Here is an 18060-nt window from a genome sequence, read left to right as displayed (position 1 = left end):
TTGGAATACCACCCTACGTCACAGAGCCGTAGGTAATTTATAAATTGTACAATTAAGTATAGTTTATCTTCAAAATTATTTTAATTTGACACCATCTACTCAAATCAATTCGAAAATGATATTAGGTAGATTTGTTTTTATCGGATATTGAATCCGAAAATCTTGCGTGACAACCTGTCCACTGACTGAGCTGCAACATCGTTTTGAGTTATTATGATTTTCATCCAACAGCACGTACAAATTGATGATTCTGTACACACGTGGTCACATTTGTTGCCAGCGGTGCATGTAATTTGTAGTGGAATAACTTACACGAGTTAACTAGTCGTTATTAATAACTGGGGTGTTATTTTGGTAACCGTAAAACTGATGTAGTGCATGACATTGGGGCTACTGTACACCGTGTGTTACAAAAAGCACATCGTAACTTAAAGCACGTTAAGCTATATTCAACAATTTGTCACCAAAATTGTAAACATTTGGGATGTTGGGAGGATTTTTATTCAATCATTCAATTAATTTGGTTTAAATTGTTTAGATAATTTAGCATTTATTCTAGATATGTAGGGTATTTTTTATCCCACTAAACTTTGCGCTTATTGTTTGAGTTCATGTAAAATAAAAAAAAAAAGATATTTTAATAATTATTGACATTCGGCAGTGAAAGAAAAAATCCAATTCATCTACACGAAGCTATTGAAGATTACTCAAAGGAATACAAAAGAATCAAAAACAATAAACATTACTGTATCAAAAAAGAAGTCTAAAACTGTTAAAGCTAACATAACAAGCAATGCAATACAAACAATAGAATTACAAACAATAGCGGAGAAATATAAAAGAAAACAAATGTTGAGAAACAAAGCGATGTGTATTGATCTTACATTCGGTCTGACGATGGAAAGCTAAGTGTGAACATTGAAATAATGATGATATAAACACATTGGATTATGCGGTAATGTGTGAATATAGTTTTTGAATTAATAAGAAATTTAGTAACCTTAAAGGGCAATGTTATGCTTTTATAATATGTTTGTGGTTGATATTCAAAATTTGTTATTTGCGGAGTTTAAAACTTTTATAATGAAATAAAATCTTTATATAAATGTCTTATGTTATACGGCTTTTATGTAAAAGTTCACGGAAGTCGCCCTTTTACCTCTTGCAGGTTGTCTCGATCTATAATTTGAAATGGATATTGTAAATAATAGATGTGCATAAAGATTTATTTACAAAGAGCAAACATTAGAGTCTCTTACTCATTCTTTTCATGGATATCTTACGAAGTACTAGACTTTAATCAAAGAGACGATTTGAAGTGTAATTTACTTACTTGTGTTATATTGGTATCTTTGAATTTTGGTTCGCCAGGTTCGTAAAGTTTTGTAAGCAGAAACAGACATTGTACAGTCAAGAGCACATCAAGCTTGATACTTTGTACTTTGGACCGTTCTTATCGTAAGTGGCATAGAGTTGGATTTAAATCTTAAGTGTCAAGCTTGACGTGTTCTTGCCCCTGTACTTAGCCTATATTAAGTCGTAACCATCGCACAGTTTGGGACAAGTCCTTTCTAAGAATTAGGAACTGGGAGTTAGTTTTCTGTGAAAGCTAGTTTCTTTTTCTTTCTTCTTCAGTTTATGATGCTACCTAAGCAACAAACCACATACAATCACCTGGCAAAAAATCTCTTTGATTTATAGTCCTAGATTGAAAACTCTTTTAAAGTGCATTAAACCATATCAAATCCCTACCACAGACACGGGGCTTAGACTGACCAAACTGAATGTCCGGGTATTTGCTGCGTTTCCCAACGACAATGCCCGAAAGAGGCTTTTGTTTGCCGAGCCCAGAGCGATTACCTCTTCTTTTTTGAGTCGGCTTGCCTTGCTGATTGGTCATTGTGTATTGGGCATTGAGTTCCTCTATTTTCAGTAAGCGCGATTGGTTCTGAAGTGATTTTGGAGCGTAATTAAGTTGTGTATTGTACCGTTATTAAATTTTCATTTACAAAGATTACCGTGTTAAAATGCTGGTGCTGCTGTTGTTTTAAATAGTTTGCTTTAGTTAATAATTTACGAGAATAAACAAAATCAAAATTAGTTCATTTGAAATTCAATACAGTACAAAAAATAAAAAATGTGGATTAATAGCTACACATAAGTATGAAACTTATTTCCTTCGTTTATATTTTGCAATAGCTCATAATGATTAACAACTCACACAAATACGATTAAACACATATGCCTGAGTAAAAACAATAATAATTAAAATACAATAAAAGTCTAGCAACGAGTAGGAATCTAGAAAGATCTAACGAAACGCTCAAAAACGTTAGGTAAATGTTAATTCGCAAAGGTCTTGGTTTATGGGCAGAGACGAGGTATTTGAGAAATAACAGTCAATAGAAATTGTTAATGACACAAATAATAATGAAGGTTGTGAAATAGACTAAGTCCTTGTATAAACAAATAACCTTTAGCCGTTATCATCAAAACTGACAATGAAATTTGAAATCGAAGACAATTATAATTAAATGATTATTGGAACAGAATAATCAAATGATCTGTCACAGACAAATGACAATAATCACTCGCCTGTCAAAGCGTACGACAAAAGGATAGTTTGACAATTTATCTGCCCCGATAAAAGCTGGCATGTGGCCAAACGGGAGATAAAGTTAATTTATCTAGGTGCAGAGAATACTTGTTACCGGAACCAGTAGATAAAAATTTATGTTCAAATTGTAATTTTTGAAACTTTTTCCTGTTGATTAGGTCTTGTTTATTGTATGACCTGAAATTAGAATACTGAGATAATGTATTAATTACTGAGATAACTTACCTGTGTAATTTTTGTCCACAATTTCTAGAAGAAAGCAATTTTTACGTCTTATCGAGTTTCAAAATCCTCTGTGCCGTGTTATTTCTCAATAAAAATGGAATTATAAGCGCTAAAGGCTACAACCATTTAACACTCGTACTTACAAAATACAGTTTATATATATCGTACTGTTTAATTATGCGTGTGTACTACCTATCTTATTGTTCTCTGTAGTATTAGTATTGGAACTCATCGTACCGCACCACACGCGTCCTGAATGCTTGTTTCGCATGTAATTTATTTAAGGGTCAAAGCGCATTCATCGATGGCCGTAGAATGGTTGTCTAATCTATCTAATAGAAAAAGCATGATAAGCATGTGATGCTGCTCGGAACATCGATGCAGCAGCACAGTAGGGCTCAGTAGGCTTCGTCCAATCGTAATGACGTTTCAATGAGCACCAATACTTATTCTACTTGAGAGTTATCTCTTTTTTATGGTTATCACGTGACGGACCGAACAAGTCGTCATAATTGCCTTATTTATCACCCATGACAGTTGCACTTTCATTCAGAGCTTTAAATCGCAAAGACCTGAAGTGCCACTGTAACTGTGCCCGTCTGCCATGAGACATGAAGTTGATAAATTTTATGTGCTTGTAGTTTCACCAGCCTTCAAAGCTAAGCTGCTAAGCGGCAGAAATAGGTATGAATGAATGTTTACTAACTATACCTAATCTTAATGCTAAAGGAAAACATGATGACGAGACCTGCACGTTGAATGAGGTTTACATCCCCTGTTCTCTTATAATTTGTGCCATCCAATACGATTTTTGCAAAGATCTGAGCACTCCGTCCCTTCTCCGGGCTCTCTGTGCCCATCACCCGGAGAGATAAAGTTGGAAAGTCCCGTGTGCCAGTACTTTCACTAGCACCGTTGCCCTTCATTACCGTAACACAGTAACGCTCACATTACGTCTTAATATCAGAAATAGTGTAGTATGAAAATACGGACCCCTATCATCTTCATCTCTCTCATTATACGTTTTCTAGGAAATGCCCTTAGTTGTCCTGATTCCTGAAAGAGTTCCGGTGGTTCCGGCGGTGCTGCATAACCGCCGCTGTTTCTACGAGAATTTCTCCACTCTATGCCCCCACGCCAAACCCGCTGCTCTCCGGCTCTACACCTCTGCCCTCGGTCTCCAACGTTGTAGGGCAGAGGCCCCCAACTCCGTATATCCAACTTCTATCTTTTTCATCTACACACCACACCAATCTACTCTCCTACATAACACTTTCAGGTTCTTTTTGATATAAACTAATTGTTATACTTTATCCCTTCTCCATCCTTTGATTTTATAATAATAAATTCATTTACAAAATCACTCAAATCTAATGTGAGTAAATGTACACAAAACAACAAAGACAAAGCACAATAGGACACCACTACTTATTTTTAAGTACGTGACTCATTGAACAATGATTCATCATGGACAGTCGAGCCGGTGGGCGATCATGCTCAGGATGCTGTTGGGGCTGGCCCGAATCCTCCGCGCCAAGGATCTGCATCGTTTACGCATCGTGGTGTAGAAGCAATCTACACGTGCTTCCGCGAACATCCCTGACGCGCTGCAGGACCGCGGCAGCCCCATCAGCATTCTAAATGTATTATTCTATTGAACACGTAGTACTATTGTACTGTTTCTGAGTGAAACTAACCCACAGGCTGCTTGTGTAGAGCGTCGTACAATAAGCTCTGGACAGTGTAATTTTTGCTTCAGTAGAACAGTATGCATACCTGCGGACTAACATATTGGCTCTCACAGACAATGCTCTACGCTGTCGTTCAATATCGGCGTAGTCGTTGAGGTTTGATGTTACTAAATGCCCTAGATACTTAAACTGATTGACTGTCTTCAGTGGCCTCCCATTTAATAGAACAGGTGGAATATTTGGCAGGCATTTGTGTTTAACCTGAAATACCATGCATTCACTTTTGGTTACGTTGTATTTTAAACCATGACTAGCCGCATATCTTTCACAAATACTTATCAGTTTCGTTAGACCAAAGACAGAAGCGCTCAGCAGTACCATGTCGTCTACGTAGCTAATATTGTTGATGTATATGTCGTCATTTATAGCTACTCCGTTTTGTTAGTTATCTACTCCGACAGTAGGTATTGTGACAGTACTTTCCCGGACAATCTTTTTCACAAGAAATTCTACTGTTTCAAATTCACGAGTGTTATCCTCTCGAAATCTTAAAAAAAATTTACTTACCTCGGCAATTCCTTGGCCGGACTCGACTGGGTCTCTTGATGACTGTACGACGCCATTTCTTATAGTTTATTTAACAGTTCTAGCATTCATAATAGTTGTCATTTTATACCGTCCGTTCTTAATACCACTGTCACTTATTTTCTTAGGCGTAAAGTTTTTGGGGACATTGTTCGGAGCTGCAAAAAATTATGATTCGTGTTAGTAAAGGTCACATTTATGCTGTTGGCTTATACAAGATTTAGCAATCGGACTTGAGAACTCAAAACCTAAGGGTTTTCATGATTGGAAATGAAATTGGAAATGAAAATATTCTTTCCTACATGTTTGTATTTTTTTCCATTAAACTAAAGTTTTGAATCATAAATAGTTCAATATGTTGGTTAGTTTGAAAAAACATTTCCTGCAAAATTTAGGTGTCATGGTTTTTAAAATATAGTTCCAATATAGGCATATTAAAAGTTAATTTTCGAAATGAATTTTGGCACAGTTATCGTAATTATGAAAAAAGACCAGTGGTAGTGGGAAAACCGGAGAATCGTTTCTGGTCGTCGGTTGTTGAATTTCTAAGTTACGTGCATTTGTAGACGTTTAGTAGCAGTACCTCTCGCTACCGATGAGGGAACCTACGACTATGACCTTAGACGACCTCCGTGGTTGAGTGGCTTGAACACCAGTTTTCATGGTGCTGCCGTCTCGATGGGGTTCGAACCCCGGTCGGGTCAATGTAGAAAAACTAATTTTTCTATATTGTCTCGGGTCTGGGTGTTTGTGGTGTCGTCGTTGTTTCCGATTTCCATAACACAAGTGTAGTAAGTAAGTTACTTACTTTGGGATCAGAGAAACGCATGTGATGTTGTCTAATATTGTTGTTACCGGTTAGCGATGTGTGTGTGTGTGGCCATTTTTATTATTTAAATATTTGAGTGTATTATCATGTAATTATTAAATAATGTTTCACCATACAATACTTGAATATTAAATAATATTGCACGATAAAAAAATCGAATGCTTAAACCCGTGGAAAATTCCTGGATGTTTTTATTGGGCTAGTATCTAGCTTGTTCGACGACGTGGCGCATATTTTGTGTTTGAAAACGAATAATCATTATCATCAGCTTACACGCATCCACTGTTTGACACAAGCCTCCACTTGAAAACGCCAACACACATTATATATAGTTCATTTTAATATAGGTACATGTATAGGGATTCCAAACAGTAATATTCCGAAATTAATTAGAAAACAGGGCTCAATTTTAAGCCAATTTTAGTGTATCGTAAAACTTTACAGCCCTGCAATCTTAATCATACGCTGAAATGATTGTTATTGTTCGACTTACGACTCTATATAGGCGTATTACGGCTTTATTCCGTAAAGATTACGTATAAATCAAAGTTATTACGCGTAATAAAGCATTATTAATAAACTCGTATACGAGTTAAAGTAGAACAGTAAAGTATAATAAATGATTAAAGTAATACCAAAGCTGTAACGTATACTTTTTCTGTACGTATAGATAATGTAATTGCAATGATCTTGGCTTACTAATTCTAGGCTGTCTTATCGTTTGACCTACGGGCTTTAAAGCAGAGGCCGTGGCTTTGAATCTGGGCTCGCACCTTTGTGTTATTTGGAATTGATGATTTGAAATTTATCATCAGCTTTTCGGTGAAGGACAATATCGTGGTGAAACCTGCAAGTCGAAAAAGGGTTCATCATCGGTGTGAAGTTCCCAACCAGCGTGGCGGACTATGGCCATATACCCTCGCCTGAGAGGAGATCCGTACCCAGCAGTGGGGCGTACAAATGCGTTCATGATAAGTAATAATAATGTTAATAATAATATTTATTTCGTACTTACATATGCAGGTTACACTTAATACTTAAGGACGTACAACATAAGTCACAATTATATATTATGTGAGTTTCCAACTCCTAAACTAGGTATTAGACCTGTGTATTAGGATGAGGAATTCTCTAAATCAAGGCATAAACATTTTAAACAATTATGGACAGGTGAAAATTTTGTGGTTACAATAGGATTGTAATACTATACCTACATCAGTGCAAGAAAAAGTAATAAATATCAAATCTTCTAAATTTAAATACTCGTCACGAAATTTAAAATGACGTTATAAGAAGCTGTTCGGTCTTTTCATAATTTAATGTTATTAACCATGTGACCAAATGTACAATTTTATTGATATTGTAGAGTCTTGAGCTCTGAGCAAGAAAGTGACGACTCGTAAAAGCGTAGTAAGATAGCCTTTGTCGTTTTGGACAGGGAATAAGCCAGGGATGCTAACTTTCCCCTCTCTCAATAATATCTCTATACCTATGATTCGTAAAAGGTTGCCACAGCTATAATTTTTATATAATTATATTTTTTTTTATATAATTACTACATTTAATTTTTGTACATCAAAATATACAAAAAAATATGTTAAATAAAATAAAAACTACAAGCCGCAGGCAAACCTATCAACTGAGCAGGGAACCACTGCATTATTGGCGGAAAAATTGACCTATTTGCCTGTTCTCTTCGTGAGTTCGCTAAAATAGCTTTACTTATATTACTTGTTATGATTGTTATTAAGTAACAAATTATGTATAATAATTTAATATAACTCGATGTAATACAATATAGCAATGCGATTGTAGTATCCGTACCTACAAGTAATACCGTATTGGTATTTGGTTCGCCTACGTACCACGACGTGCCTCGGGGTTGACAGTTGAACACTGACAGACCCTTTCCACACCCATACATATGACGTATGCGCTCGAAACAAATCATAGACAATCCACATACACTACAGTGATATTGAACTATAGTTTTGGCAACACCACGGAAGAAAAAACAATGGAAGTGCGTTAGGCCTCGATTACTATCAGAAACTCACACATTCTTAACTTGAAACACTACAAAATATTGATATTGAATGGTCGTAGGTTCAAATTTAAAAAGAAATAACAAATTCTGGATTGTTAATATAATTTAAGCTTTACACTGTTGGCATATCGTTGAAAGTTCAATACAGTCAATACTTATTATTGCAAGTCACGACGTTTTGATATTATATTGAAATTTCAATGAAGTGCTGTCATCCAGCGGTTAATTGCCGAATGACGACGAATTGGAGTCATTAATTTAGTTCTCCAAAAAAGAAGCGACCATATTGCAAGGGTATAAGTTTTACTTTCTTGTAACAAAAAGAAATATTTCGATATACTGAAAATTGGAAATTTATTAAAATAAGACCTTCCGATGCTATGAAATAGCACCACGGGTAATTAATGCTTTTGGTGCGGCTATAATTTTTGCACTCCAAAACAGCACAGTAAAAAGTTAAAACGTTAAAAATCTTAGATTTTATCTACAAATTCTTATTTGCACGAAAGAATGACACAACCATACCATACGAAGCGAAAATGGCAAACAGAGCTCAGATAGGTCTTTCGAGACCTACTCGTATAGTTGGCACGCGTCAGACGCTAGCTAACCATTTCTAATGTATGTACTGTTCTGTGGGCTGCACTATTATAATAATAATAATAACGTACACACTCAACATAGCCCCGCACTAGGGAAACCCTGTGTCGCGGGTGCCATGGACACACGTAGACAATCACAAATTACACCCAAACTCACGAGAGAAATAAATGTAGGCCATACAAATATTTCTCCCGACCCGGGAATCGAACCTGGGACCTCTGCATGGCAGTCCGGCATGGTAACCGTTCGGCCACGGAGGCAGTATTGCATAAGAATAAGCAAGCTATGCTAGTTTGTGTGTGTAAAATAATATCATAACATCAAAAAAACCCATCTCAAAAGTTTTGTACGTTATCGCTGTGCTTTATTTTCATTGGGATTACATTTATGTGTGAAGTTTTATTGAAATCAATTAGTACCCTCAAATAGTACCCTCTTTGCAACAAAAAAAGAATAATTGAAATCGGTTTACAAATATCGGAGTAAACACGTAACATATAGACGGATCGAGCGGTCATCCTTTTTTCAAGTCGGTTAAAACTAAATTAAAGTAACAGTGTAGTATAAAACAGAATGTGCAATAAATAATATTGCACGCGTTCATTTATTTGGAGGCGAGTTCAAAATTCAAATGGCAGTTAGGAGTAAACTTTAGTTAACAAGCATTGTGCCGTAGCTAATGATCCGTTAAAATGCACTGATCCGGTCAACCGGTGAAGCGAATTAAATACCCGGTTTATTATTAATTTCTCTATTATTTTACATTTGGTTTTAAACAACACACCAAAATAAACCTTTTTTCATGTTACCGAGCGATGGAACGAACAATAGTCGTGTGCCTGGTACACTGTTCTGTACCTGAGTGACACGCTTGCCCATAGCAGTTGCAGTATCACACAGAGCTTTAAATCGCAACTGCACCCGCAACTCTGAGAGATAGGTTGAAAAGTCCCAAGTGCGAACAAGTCGTGCGCCTGTCCATAACTGTTTTAAATCGCAAAGATCTGAGGGGCACTGTCACTGCGTCCGTCACCCTGAGACATAAGTTGTCAAGTCCTATGTGCCTGTAATTTTACCAGCACCCTTAACTCTTCAAAACCGAAACGCAGTAACGTTCACATTACTGCTTGGCGGTAGAAATAGGTAAAGTGGCAGAACTTCCCTAGACGAATTCTTTCATACTGCTACTAAACCTTTTAAAGGTTTAATTACGAAATAAAATAAAATAAAATAGGCCATTACATAATTTTCACATGTATAATTTTCAAACAAAATAAAAAGAAATGAATAAAAATAAATTCAATTAAAATATAAAAAAAAAGCATGAAATGATTGGGAGTTAAAAATTATTTTTGGATTTTCCTAACGGTAATTAATATACAAAATTCTCTGGATAATTAATGTCGTAATAATGAAGCATAATATCGCACCGCATCCAATTAAATCAGTTATCAGAGAAATTTGATCACGTAGGTGTAAGCCGCTGTAGCGAACAATGAAATTATCAAAAAACATTAATTCCTTTGTTTCATACATATTTTTGAATAATTGATTCAAAATGTTAAAGAAAAACTATGCCGGCCATGTTCGCTTCATGTAATGTCCTTCAATTTTATTTATTGTTTTATTGTAAGCAGCCCCATTTGCGAACATAATATTATGTCATAGACAAAAGAGTCAAGTATTATGAGATTGAAAAATGGCCACCAGATGCAAATAAATTTCAGAAAATGAAACCATTGAAGAAAAATTAGGAAAAATTGTCAGAAAATTAAACTATTAAAAAAATAATAATGTAAGATCTGGCAGTAGTTTAGCCTGTCTCGAAGGACGAAAAATTTTACTAATAATATTATGCGATCGTTCTGAATTTGATTTGTTACATTCAAAAACAGACATAATTAGGCGGGAAATGACCAAACGTCACTTTGACATATCACGCAACTGTCGTTGAGTCCGTGCAGATACCTGCTTTCTATATTGTTTATTGCCGTTCTTATTTATTTGTTTCCTCACACTTCCTGACTGATTTTTTAAGTGACTGTGTAATTTTATAAATATTTTCTTGTATATTTTATTTTCTTAATGAGGCAATTTGTTAACGGGAATGGAATACTCATTATTATTATACAATGTGCTGATTTGCATTCTCACTATATTTACAGAGGTCCGGTACGGAGCCAGCCACCAGCTGTGGAGTCCAGCATGTCGCTAACCTAAAGTTGGTAAGTTGCAAAAAACTTTTTCAGTAAATTTTTCTAATTAATGTAAATAAATAGTAAATTATAACAATACTATATAATCGTAATTAAAAATCTTTTTACGTAATCACGCATCGCTCGGCGAAGCGGGGGGCGGGGTCACTGCCCTTGCGTGGTGCATATGACTTCGAGACAATTTTGAAAAACTTTACTAGATACAAATTATCCAGAATATTGAAGGTTTTTTAAATATTTTAAGATTGATTATCATTACTTCTATTATTAATTTCTTAAATGTAGCGTGAATGCAAATCAACACACTGTATAACTTTATTAGTTATTTGACAGTGAATTCTCTAGAAATATAAATAAAATAAATAAAAGTAATAATTTGCAAAACATACTATGTGAAATTGACTACAAGAGGAATACTTCTCGCTAAAAGTGAAAGGAAACATCTTGATGAAACTTGCATGTCGAAGAAAGTTCACAACCCTTAAAAACTGTAAAATCCCCAACCCGTAATAGGCCAGCGTGACGGATTATAGCTGTACCTAAAGGATACACGTGACCAATAGGACGTATTTATGCGATAATGATGATATTAAGATGTTGGAAGAAATTATAAATACTTACAATATCTTTGATGGGTCAACATGTTCCTTCTACAAGACTTAACTCACACAATATAGGCTGGCCTATAGCATATTCATCTGTATTTTCCCATTATTAAGGTACAAATATGTGTTGCGCAAGTATGGAATCGCGGGTCGACGCGGGTTCCTTGTGCGCAATGAGGTGTCAGACACCGACCACACTGTGGCACATCGCGGACGCGACGCGACGCTTCGACTCTGCGCCAGTGTGACTTGAGCCTTATCTAGATAAGATTTCTTGTTGAAGTATTTACTCTTTTATATTCAATGTGATTTTTTTGTGTAATAACTGCATTAGTTTTGATATGAATATGAACTCAAAGATGAAACACACAGAAAAATTTCGTCAGCTCGGTGGGACTTGAATCCACGACCATGCTGCACGTAGCATTGTTCTAACCAACTGAGCCACGGATCCAGTTGCTGAGTCGTCGAAATTCTCCTGTGGTTTTGTTATAGATCTTTGTACTGACTTTTCGACATTCGTCGCCGCTAGTGACATCTATTGAGAGATTTTTAAAAAACCTTCTCACCTCAGTCGATACCTGTACGCCTGACGCTTTTCGATCAAATAAATGTATTTTTATGAGATTTTTGTGAAATACTTTCACTAGTTTTGTCATTGAATACAAAAATGGAACACAGAAAAATAAAATAGAAAATATCTATATTGTTTCCACAGCGTAGGAGTAACTATTTTAAGACTGCTAAATTTGACATAGGAACAATATTACTGTAACGTCAAAGTCGCGTCATAGTACGAATTGAATGGAGGAATGGTTACAAAAGCTGATATATAACATTATAGTTTTAACATTATAATAAACTTACTTTGAGTGCATCATGATACGATACGTCAATATAAGTAATAATCGTTTTAAGAGGTAAGCCCCCAGAGCTTGAACGGAAGTTATTTGAAGGAAAATAAAAAGAAAAGATAGCGGATAAACATATTTGTCAAATTCCATGCTCATACGACTGTTCATTGGGCTATAAAGCTTAATATTGAACACATTTATCTAGAATCGAGTAATCGCCGATTCTGTTCGGCCTACAAATAGCTGCAAATATAGATAATTAGCCAAGAAGGTTTAAGTAGACAAATCTGTAGTGACCCATTCATTATGAAGGTCCGAAGCCCCGGGTGAATCCTAATGAACCCAGCTTATCGACTAGTGACGGGGTGTTGTGAATCACTTAATTAGATTTATTCATCCTTATAACTATGCATAGTGCTCAACGTAAATAATTAAGTGAATTGTGTACTTGATTGACTCAATTGAGTGATGATGGGACGAACAAGTCGTGCGCCTGGTGGTAAGAGACACGCCTACCAACAATAGCTGCAGTGCTACTCCGAGTTTTAAACAGTAAAAATCTGAGGGGTACTGCCGTTGTGCCCGTCACCCTGAGACATAAGTTGATAAGTCCCATGTGCCTGTAATTTCACCAGCACTCCTACCCTAAAAAACCGGATTGCAGTAATGTGAGAATTACCGTTTGGTGATAGAAATAGGTAATGTGGCAGTACTTCGCTGGACGAACTCATTCACAAGGAGCTCTACTGCTAAAAATTATGATATAAATAAAAATTCAGTGTCAATAAGATTAGTGTATTAAAAGATTTTTAGAAATTTAATACCTAATAACATTTAGACGACCTCGATGGCGTAAGGGTTTGGCACGGAGGGCAAGTCAATTCCATTTCTCTGGTATTATGTTACAGGGAATAGCCTATATTGAGACCACATAATTGGAGTATTTCTGGCACATGACTCTATTATTTGAAAACTTCATACTAATTAAAAGACACTTTTCATACGTAATTATAAACATTATTCGTACGAGAAATAAGAGATGCGAGCAACTTGGGTTCATGAAATTGCGACTCGGAAGAGTTCTTTGGTATTCATGTTGAACCATTCCGCAAGATTTTGGACTCGTATATGTGGAATGAGTAGCAGTAGAATCTTTGATATAGTAGAGTTGAATTAGTTTTATTGATATATGACGAGTTGGTTTAAAATAAATAGAAGCAAGTTTAACATCCCTACTGCTTATCATTCCCAATGACAGCCAAGTTCGCCTTCTCAGCGGGGCAAGTTTAATTAATTTATGAATTAAAGGAACGGTTGCCTATCAAAATTTTAGGCTCGCCCATCTGTTAGACGACTTTGGCAAAACTGACGCCTTGTTGCATATAAATTGTATTTAAAGACGTTCTAAATTTATAATGGATCACAAAAATAACTTATGTTCTCGTAATATATTTATAGTATATTTTTACTAACTTGTTTTACATTAAGGAGCTGCAATTTATCAAAGCTACTCTAATTTGATTACAAACAAATAAACTAGATGGCGCTTATGACACAGATTTTTATGGCTACTGCCGGCTATACTTTTATTTAATTTAGGATTAACGTCATCTACCCGTATTAGGAAGCTTTAATTTTTAAATTGGTTTATAACACACAATGCCATCTATTGACATGCATATTTGTAAAAGTTCCGAAAATAATTTTACCTCATGCTCTATATTTGAATAATATTGCAAGAAAAAATTACCATTAATATTTGATAAATCCACGGCCCTCTACATAATATAAACTACTTACAGACTATTTTAGTTAGCACCATTTAGAGATAAGACGCGATTTTGACCTACTTCAGAGTAATTATCTGTAGCATGGAGGTTAGCAGTCCTATTATATGAAAAGTATTTCTTTTGTCTTGTTGTACTTTTTAACCGACTTCAAAAAAGGAGGAGAAAGAATTGAGAACAATTCGATTGTATTTTTTTTTGGTATGTTTGTTACGCGATTACTCCGGCTTAATTTGTGAACCGATTTTGATGATTCTTTTTTTTATTGGAAAGAGAATACCTTAGTATTGGGCCTATTTAAATTAGAAGAAAAAATTTCACCACAAAGGGTGGCAAACTAGGGGATGAATCCGGTGTCCGGTAACCTATTTCGATATAACTTGGCAAATAGATGTCATTCACAATTCACAAACTTTTGAGGTCTGTTTGTTTTTTATAAAAATGTTGTAATTAGTTTAGACGAATGTCAGTTTTTCGCAACTGAATTTTTCGAATCAGAACTCTCGTTTCGGCCGTTTAAAAAAAAAAACAAATTATTATATATATATACACATTATTTCATTTCCAATAAATAAATAAATAAATAAATAACACACACACTCAACATAGCCCCGCACTAGGGAAACCCTGTGTCGCGGGTGCCATGGACACACACATAGACAACCACAAATTACACCCAAAGTCACGAGACAAATAGTTGTAGGCCATACAGCTATTTCTCCCGGCCCGGGAATCGAACCTGGGACCTCTGCGTGGCAGTCCGGCAAGGTAACCGTTCGGCCACGGAGGCAGTTATGGATAGATAGTTTGGTTATTTCTGCAAAATATACAAGCATACACTTCGTTCTATTCACCTTTTAGTTGTTATATTTTATATTAAGCCTAACAAAGTCATAACTAAATTAAATTCAGTACCTGGCTCGCCATCGGCAACGGCAGTGCGTAATTTTACGATTATTACACTTTATAAAACAACTTGCACGGTTTATGGATTATAAATTTCATTAGCGTATGTTGTCCAACGATCGCGTTTATTGCTTTCTGAATACACACAGACTTTATGTTTGGCGAACTAAGCGACAAAACGACTAAACGACTAAACGACTGTCGTGGGTAAAGGTATTTTGAATTAGTAACTTATCTTTTCGAGATTGATTCGCAAAAGTGCCATGTCTTCATCATCATCATGTACATGTTTATATGCCCCACTGTTTGGCACGGATCTCCTATCAGGCGACGGTTATTGATGTTGAAGGGAAAGCTGTTCCTCAAAGACGCACTCTCGGCTAAAATTGTTAAGTTTGAAGATGCTTGTGTCGAATTAGGTAATGTTTAATCTTTTGGCCGAGTTAAAATTGTGTTTAGACATGGTACTCATAAATAGCGATATGACTATGATAGAATATATGAACCCATCATCAACAACCCACTATACTACTGCACTATACGTGCAGGTTTCACAATGTTTTCCTTCACAGAAAAGCTCATGGTAAATTTCTAATTAAATTTCGCTCATAGCAACTGGTTACCTACCTTGTTCTCCGAGTAATAAACGAGTAACCACTAGAATTAAGTAATTCTTTAACAACCACTAATATAAAAAGTAAACTTAAAAAATACATAAATTTTTATTGAATTTTATGTGAAATTACTCCACTAGTTTGTTATAATTATTAATATAATGATCGAACACTCAGGAAAAATTCCTTCGAATCGGCCGGATTCGAGCCGACGTATCCTAGCATACCGTGCCAGCTATACCATCTAAGCCACGGAACGATCCAGCGGACTTGACGAATTTTTCTATGTGCTTGGGTTGTATCTTTGTATTTGGTTTTTCATCGACTAAAAAGTTTAACGGATAAAAAGTCGTTGAAAAACCAAATACAAAGATACAACGCAAGCATATAGAAAAATACGTGATGGTTCGTACCATTTCGAACCACTGGTTCGTACCGTGGCTAACTTGGTATAGCGTCTGCCACGGTATGCTAGATGACATCGGTTCGAATCCGGCCGGATCGAAGGAATTTTTTCTGAGTGTTCGATCTTTGTTTTAATAATTATTAAAAACTACTTTGTAAACAGCTTAATCAATTGCGATGAATTTGATTGTTTCTAAATGTATTTATACAATTTCTGTGTAAGTTTTTTGGTTAATAATTGATTATTTATGAAAATTACTTATATATTAGCAAAACTTTTCTGTTAGCAAATTGAACATATGTATTGTGTGGATACATTTCGCATTACTACGAACCTTAGTGGTTTAAAATGCAACTAGAAACATTGTTGTGTATTACGTTATAAAGGATAAATAAATTATAAAAAAATGTTTGATACAAGTTCAGCTTTGAACCCATGGTCTATGCTTAAGAGACGGTAGGTAAAACAATTAGGCTACCACAGCTTATTCCCATTAAGACATGTATTATAAATAAATAGCTACAGATATTTAATAAACGAAAAGGCAAAGGATCCATTGTAGCTTTGTTTATTATACAAAACTGGTCAAGTCGTTCAAAACAAGTGATATAATCAGCTAAATAAACACCTACCCACTACCCGTCAGTTCCTGTCCATCACCCGACTTGTCAACACAACAGCAGTGTTATTACTATAAATGTCTGTTTTGTTATATGTATCGTCGGTTATAGTGCAATTATGCGTAACTAGCATTGAGTTCTGATTTTCCATTTCGGTAATTTAGTGGCCAGACCAGATACGCGTAAATGTCGTGGCATCCAAATTAACGTGATTTACGGGAATCTATTTTTGTCAATCGGTAGATAACATAAATTATTGCTTACTGTGTAAAAAATAAAGAGGTAGCCATTAAAATAAGAATGTAATAATGTTAAATTGACCTCCTGTAAAATTTGGTTTGGAGCAGATAAGTACGCGTCTGTTACCAATAGTACATACTCTATTCCGTAGGGCACTACCACTGCGCTCGTCACCCTGAGACATAAGTTGACAAGGCCGATGTGCGTGTAATTTCACCAGCGCCCTTACCCTTCAAAACCGGAGCTCAGTAATGCTCAGATTACTGCTTGGAGGCAGAAATAGGTAAGGTGGCACTTCCCTGGACGAACTCTTTCACAAGGAGCGCTCTTTCACAAACGCCACGATTAGCGGTTTTTATATTGTTTCACTTATTGAACTTTTATCTTCGACACAAATTAGAACAAGTACTGGTTGTTTGAGTTTATTTAGATCATACGATGTAAATTAAAAAATTAGGTACTTTTTACTCCCGTTACGTAAGGCTGTAATGACGAACTTTTAGACTATGAGAGGTGAAAACTGCTACCTTACTAAATTTCTGCCTCCAAGAAGTGAGCATTATTGCGTTCCGGTTTGGAAGGGTAAGCTGGGGAAATTACTGGCACAATGACAGACGTGTCGCTTACTACCAGGCGCACGACTTGCTAATCTCGTCACTTGGTGTCTCATAAAAATAATCTAGTTCTTAAGTTTTCACGATTGTTACACATTAGAAATGGAATTATTTTTTTAAATCTAAGCCTTGTGTGCTGCGTTTTCCGAAAAAAAACAAACGTTGCTTGGTTTTAAAAAACAAAGAAACGCGATTTAGATCGGAAAAAAAGGGAATAAATTTCAAAATTACTTCTTAAGAAATAATTACACATTTAGTTTTTTCTTTTTTTTTCCATTTCGTAGTACCGATTTGTTTGTTCCTTATGTGTTAACAATTTGATTAATAATAACGCACACACTCAACATTATGGGTTGATAACGGAACGGCTTAAGTGACACAGAACTATGTTGTCAATTAAGTTAGATGGTTGTGGTACATCCTTAGTGAGTGTTATAGTAGTGGCTCTAAGAAAACTAACTGTTCGTTCACTAGAAGGTCTGTGTGTATTTCAAAAATATAAGGCGGGTTGTTTATTACAATTCACATTGCTACTCTATATTAATTAGTTTTACTAGTTTCGTGTTTTGTTCGAAAGATAGCGAAAGGCAGATAGTGGGTT

The 18060-nt window shown here is 35.6% G+C and overlaps 1 protein-coding gene across 2 annotated transcripts in view; it reads right to left on the bottom strand.

The window, feature by feature from the left end:
* The window catches only part of LOC113227205 (kinesin-like protein CG14535), a 465861-nt gene that overhangs the window by 193276 nt on the left and 254525 nt on the right, over nucleotides 1–18060 (bottom strand). The window contains exon 1 of one of the 2 annotated variants that reach the window (XM_026460097.1): nucleotides 5101–5271. The exons of the other annotated variant lie outside the window; for it this stretch is intronic. Within the exon in view, the coding sequence (XP_026315882.1) occupies nucleotides 5101–5156 (56 nt within the window). The 5' untranslated portion in view covers nucleotides 5157–5271. Of the gene's footprint in view, nucleotides 1–5100; nucleotides 5272–18060 lie in introns of those variants that run through there. 2 annotated transcript variants of the gene reach the window in all.

This window comes from Hyposmocoma kahamanoa, unplaced genomic scaffold (genome assembly GCF_003589595.1).
Source record: "Hyposmocoma kahamanoa isolate Upper Pololo Valley unplaced genomic scaffold, ASM358959v1 202, whole genome shotgun sequence".
NCBI lineage: Eukaryota > Metazoa > Arthropoda > Insecta > Lepidoptera > Cosmopterigidae > Hyposmocoma > Hyposmocoma kahamanoa.
Note: the sequence above shows the minus strand (reverse complement) of the source record. Positions and strands in the feature narration are given on the sequence as shown.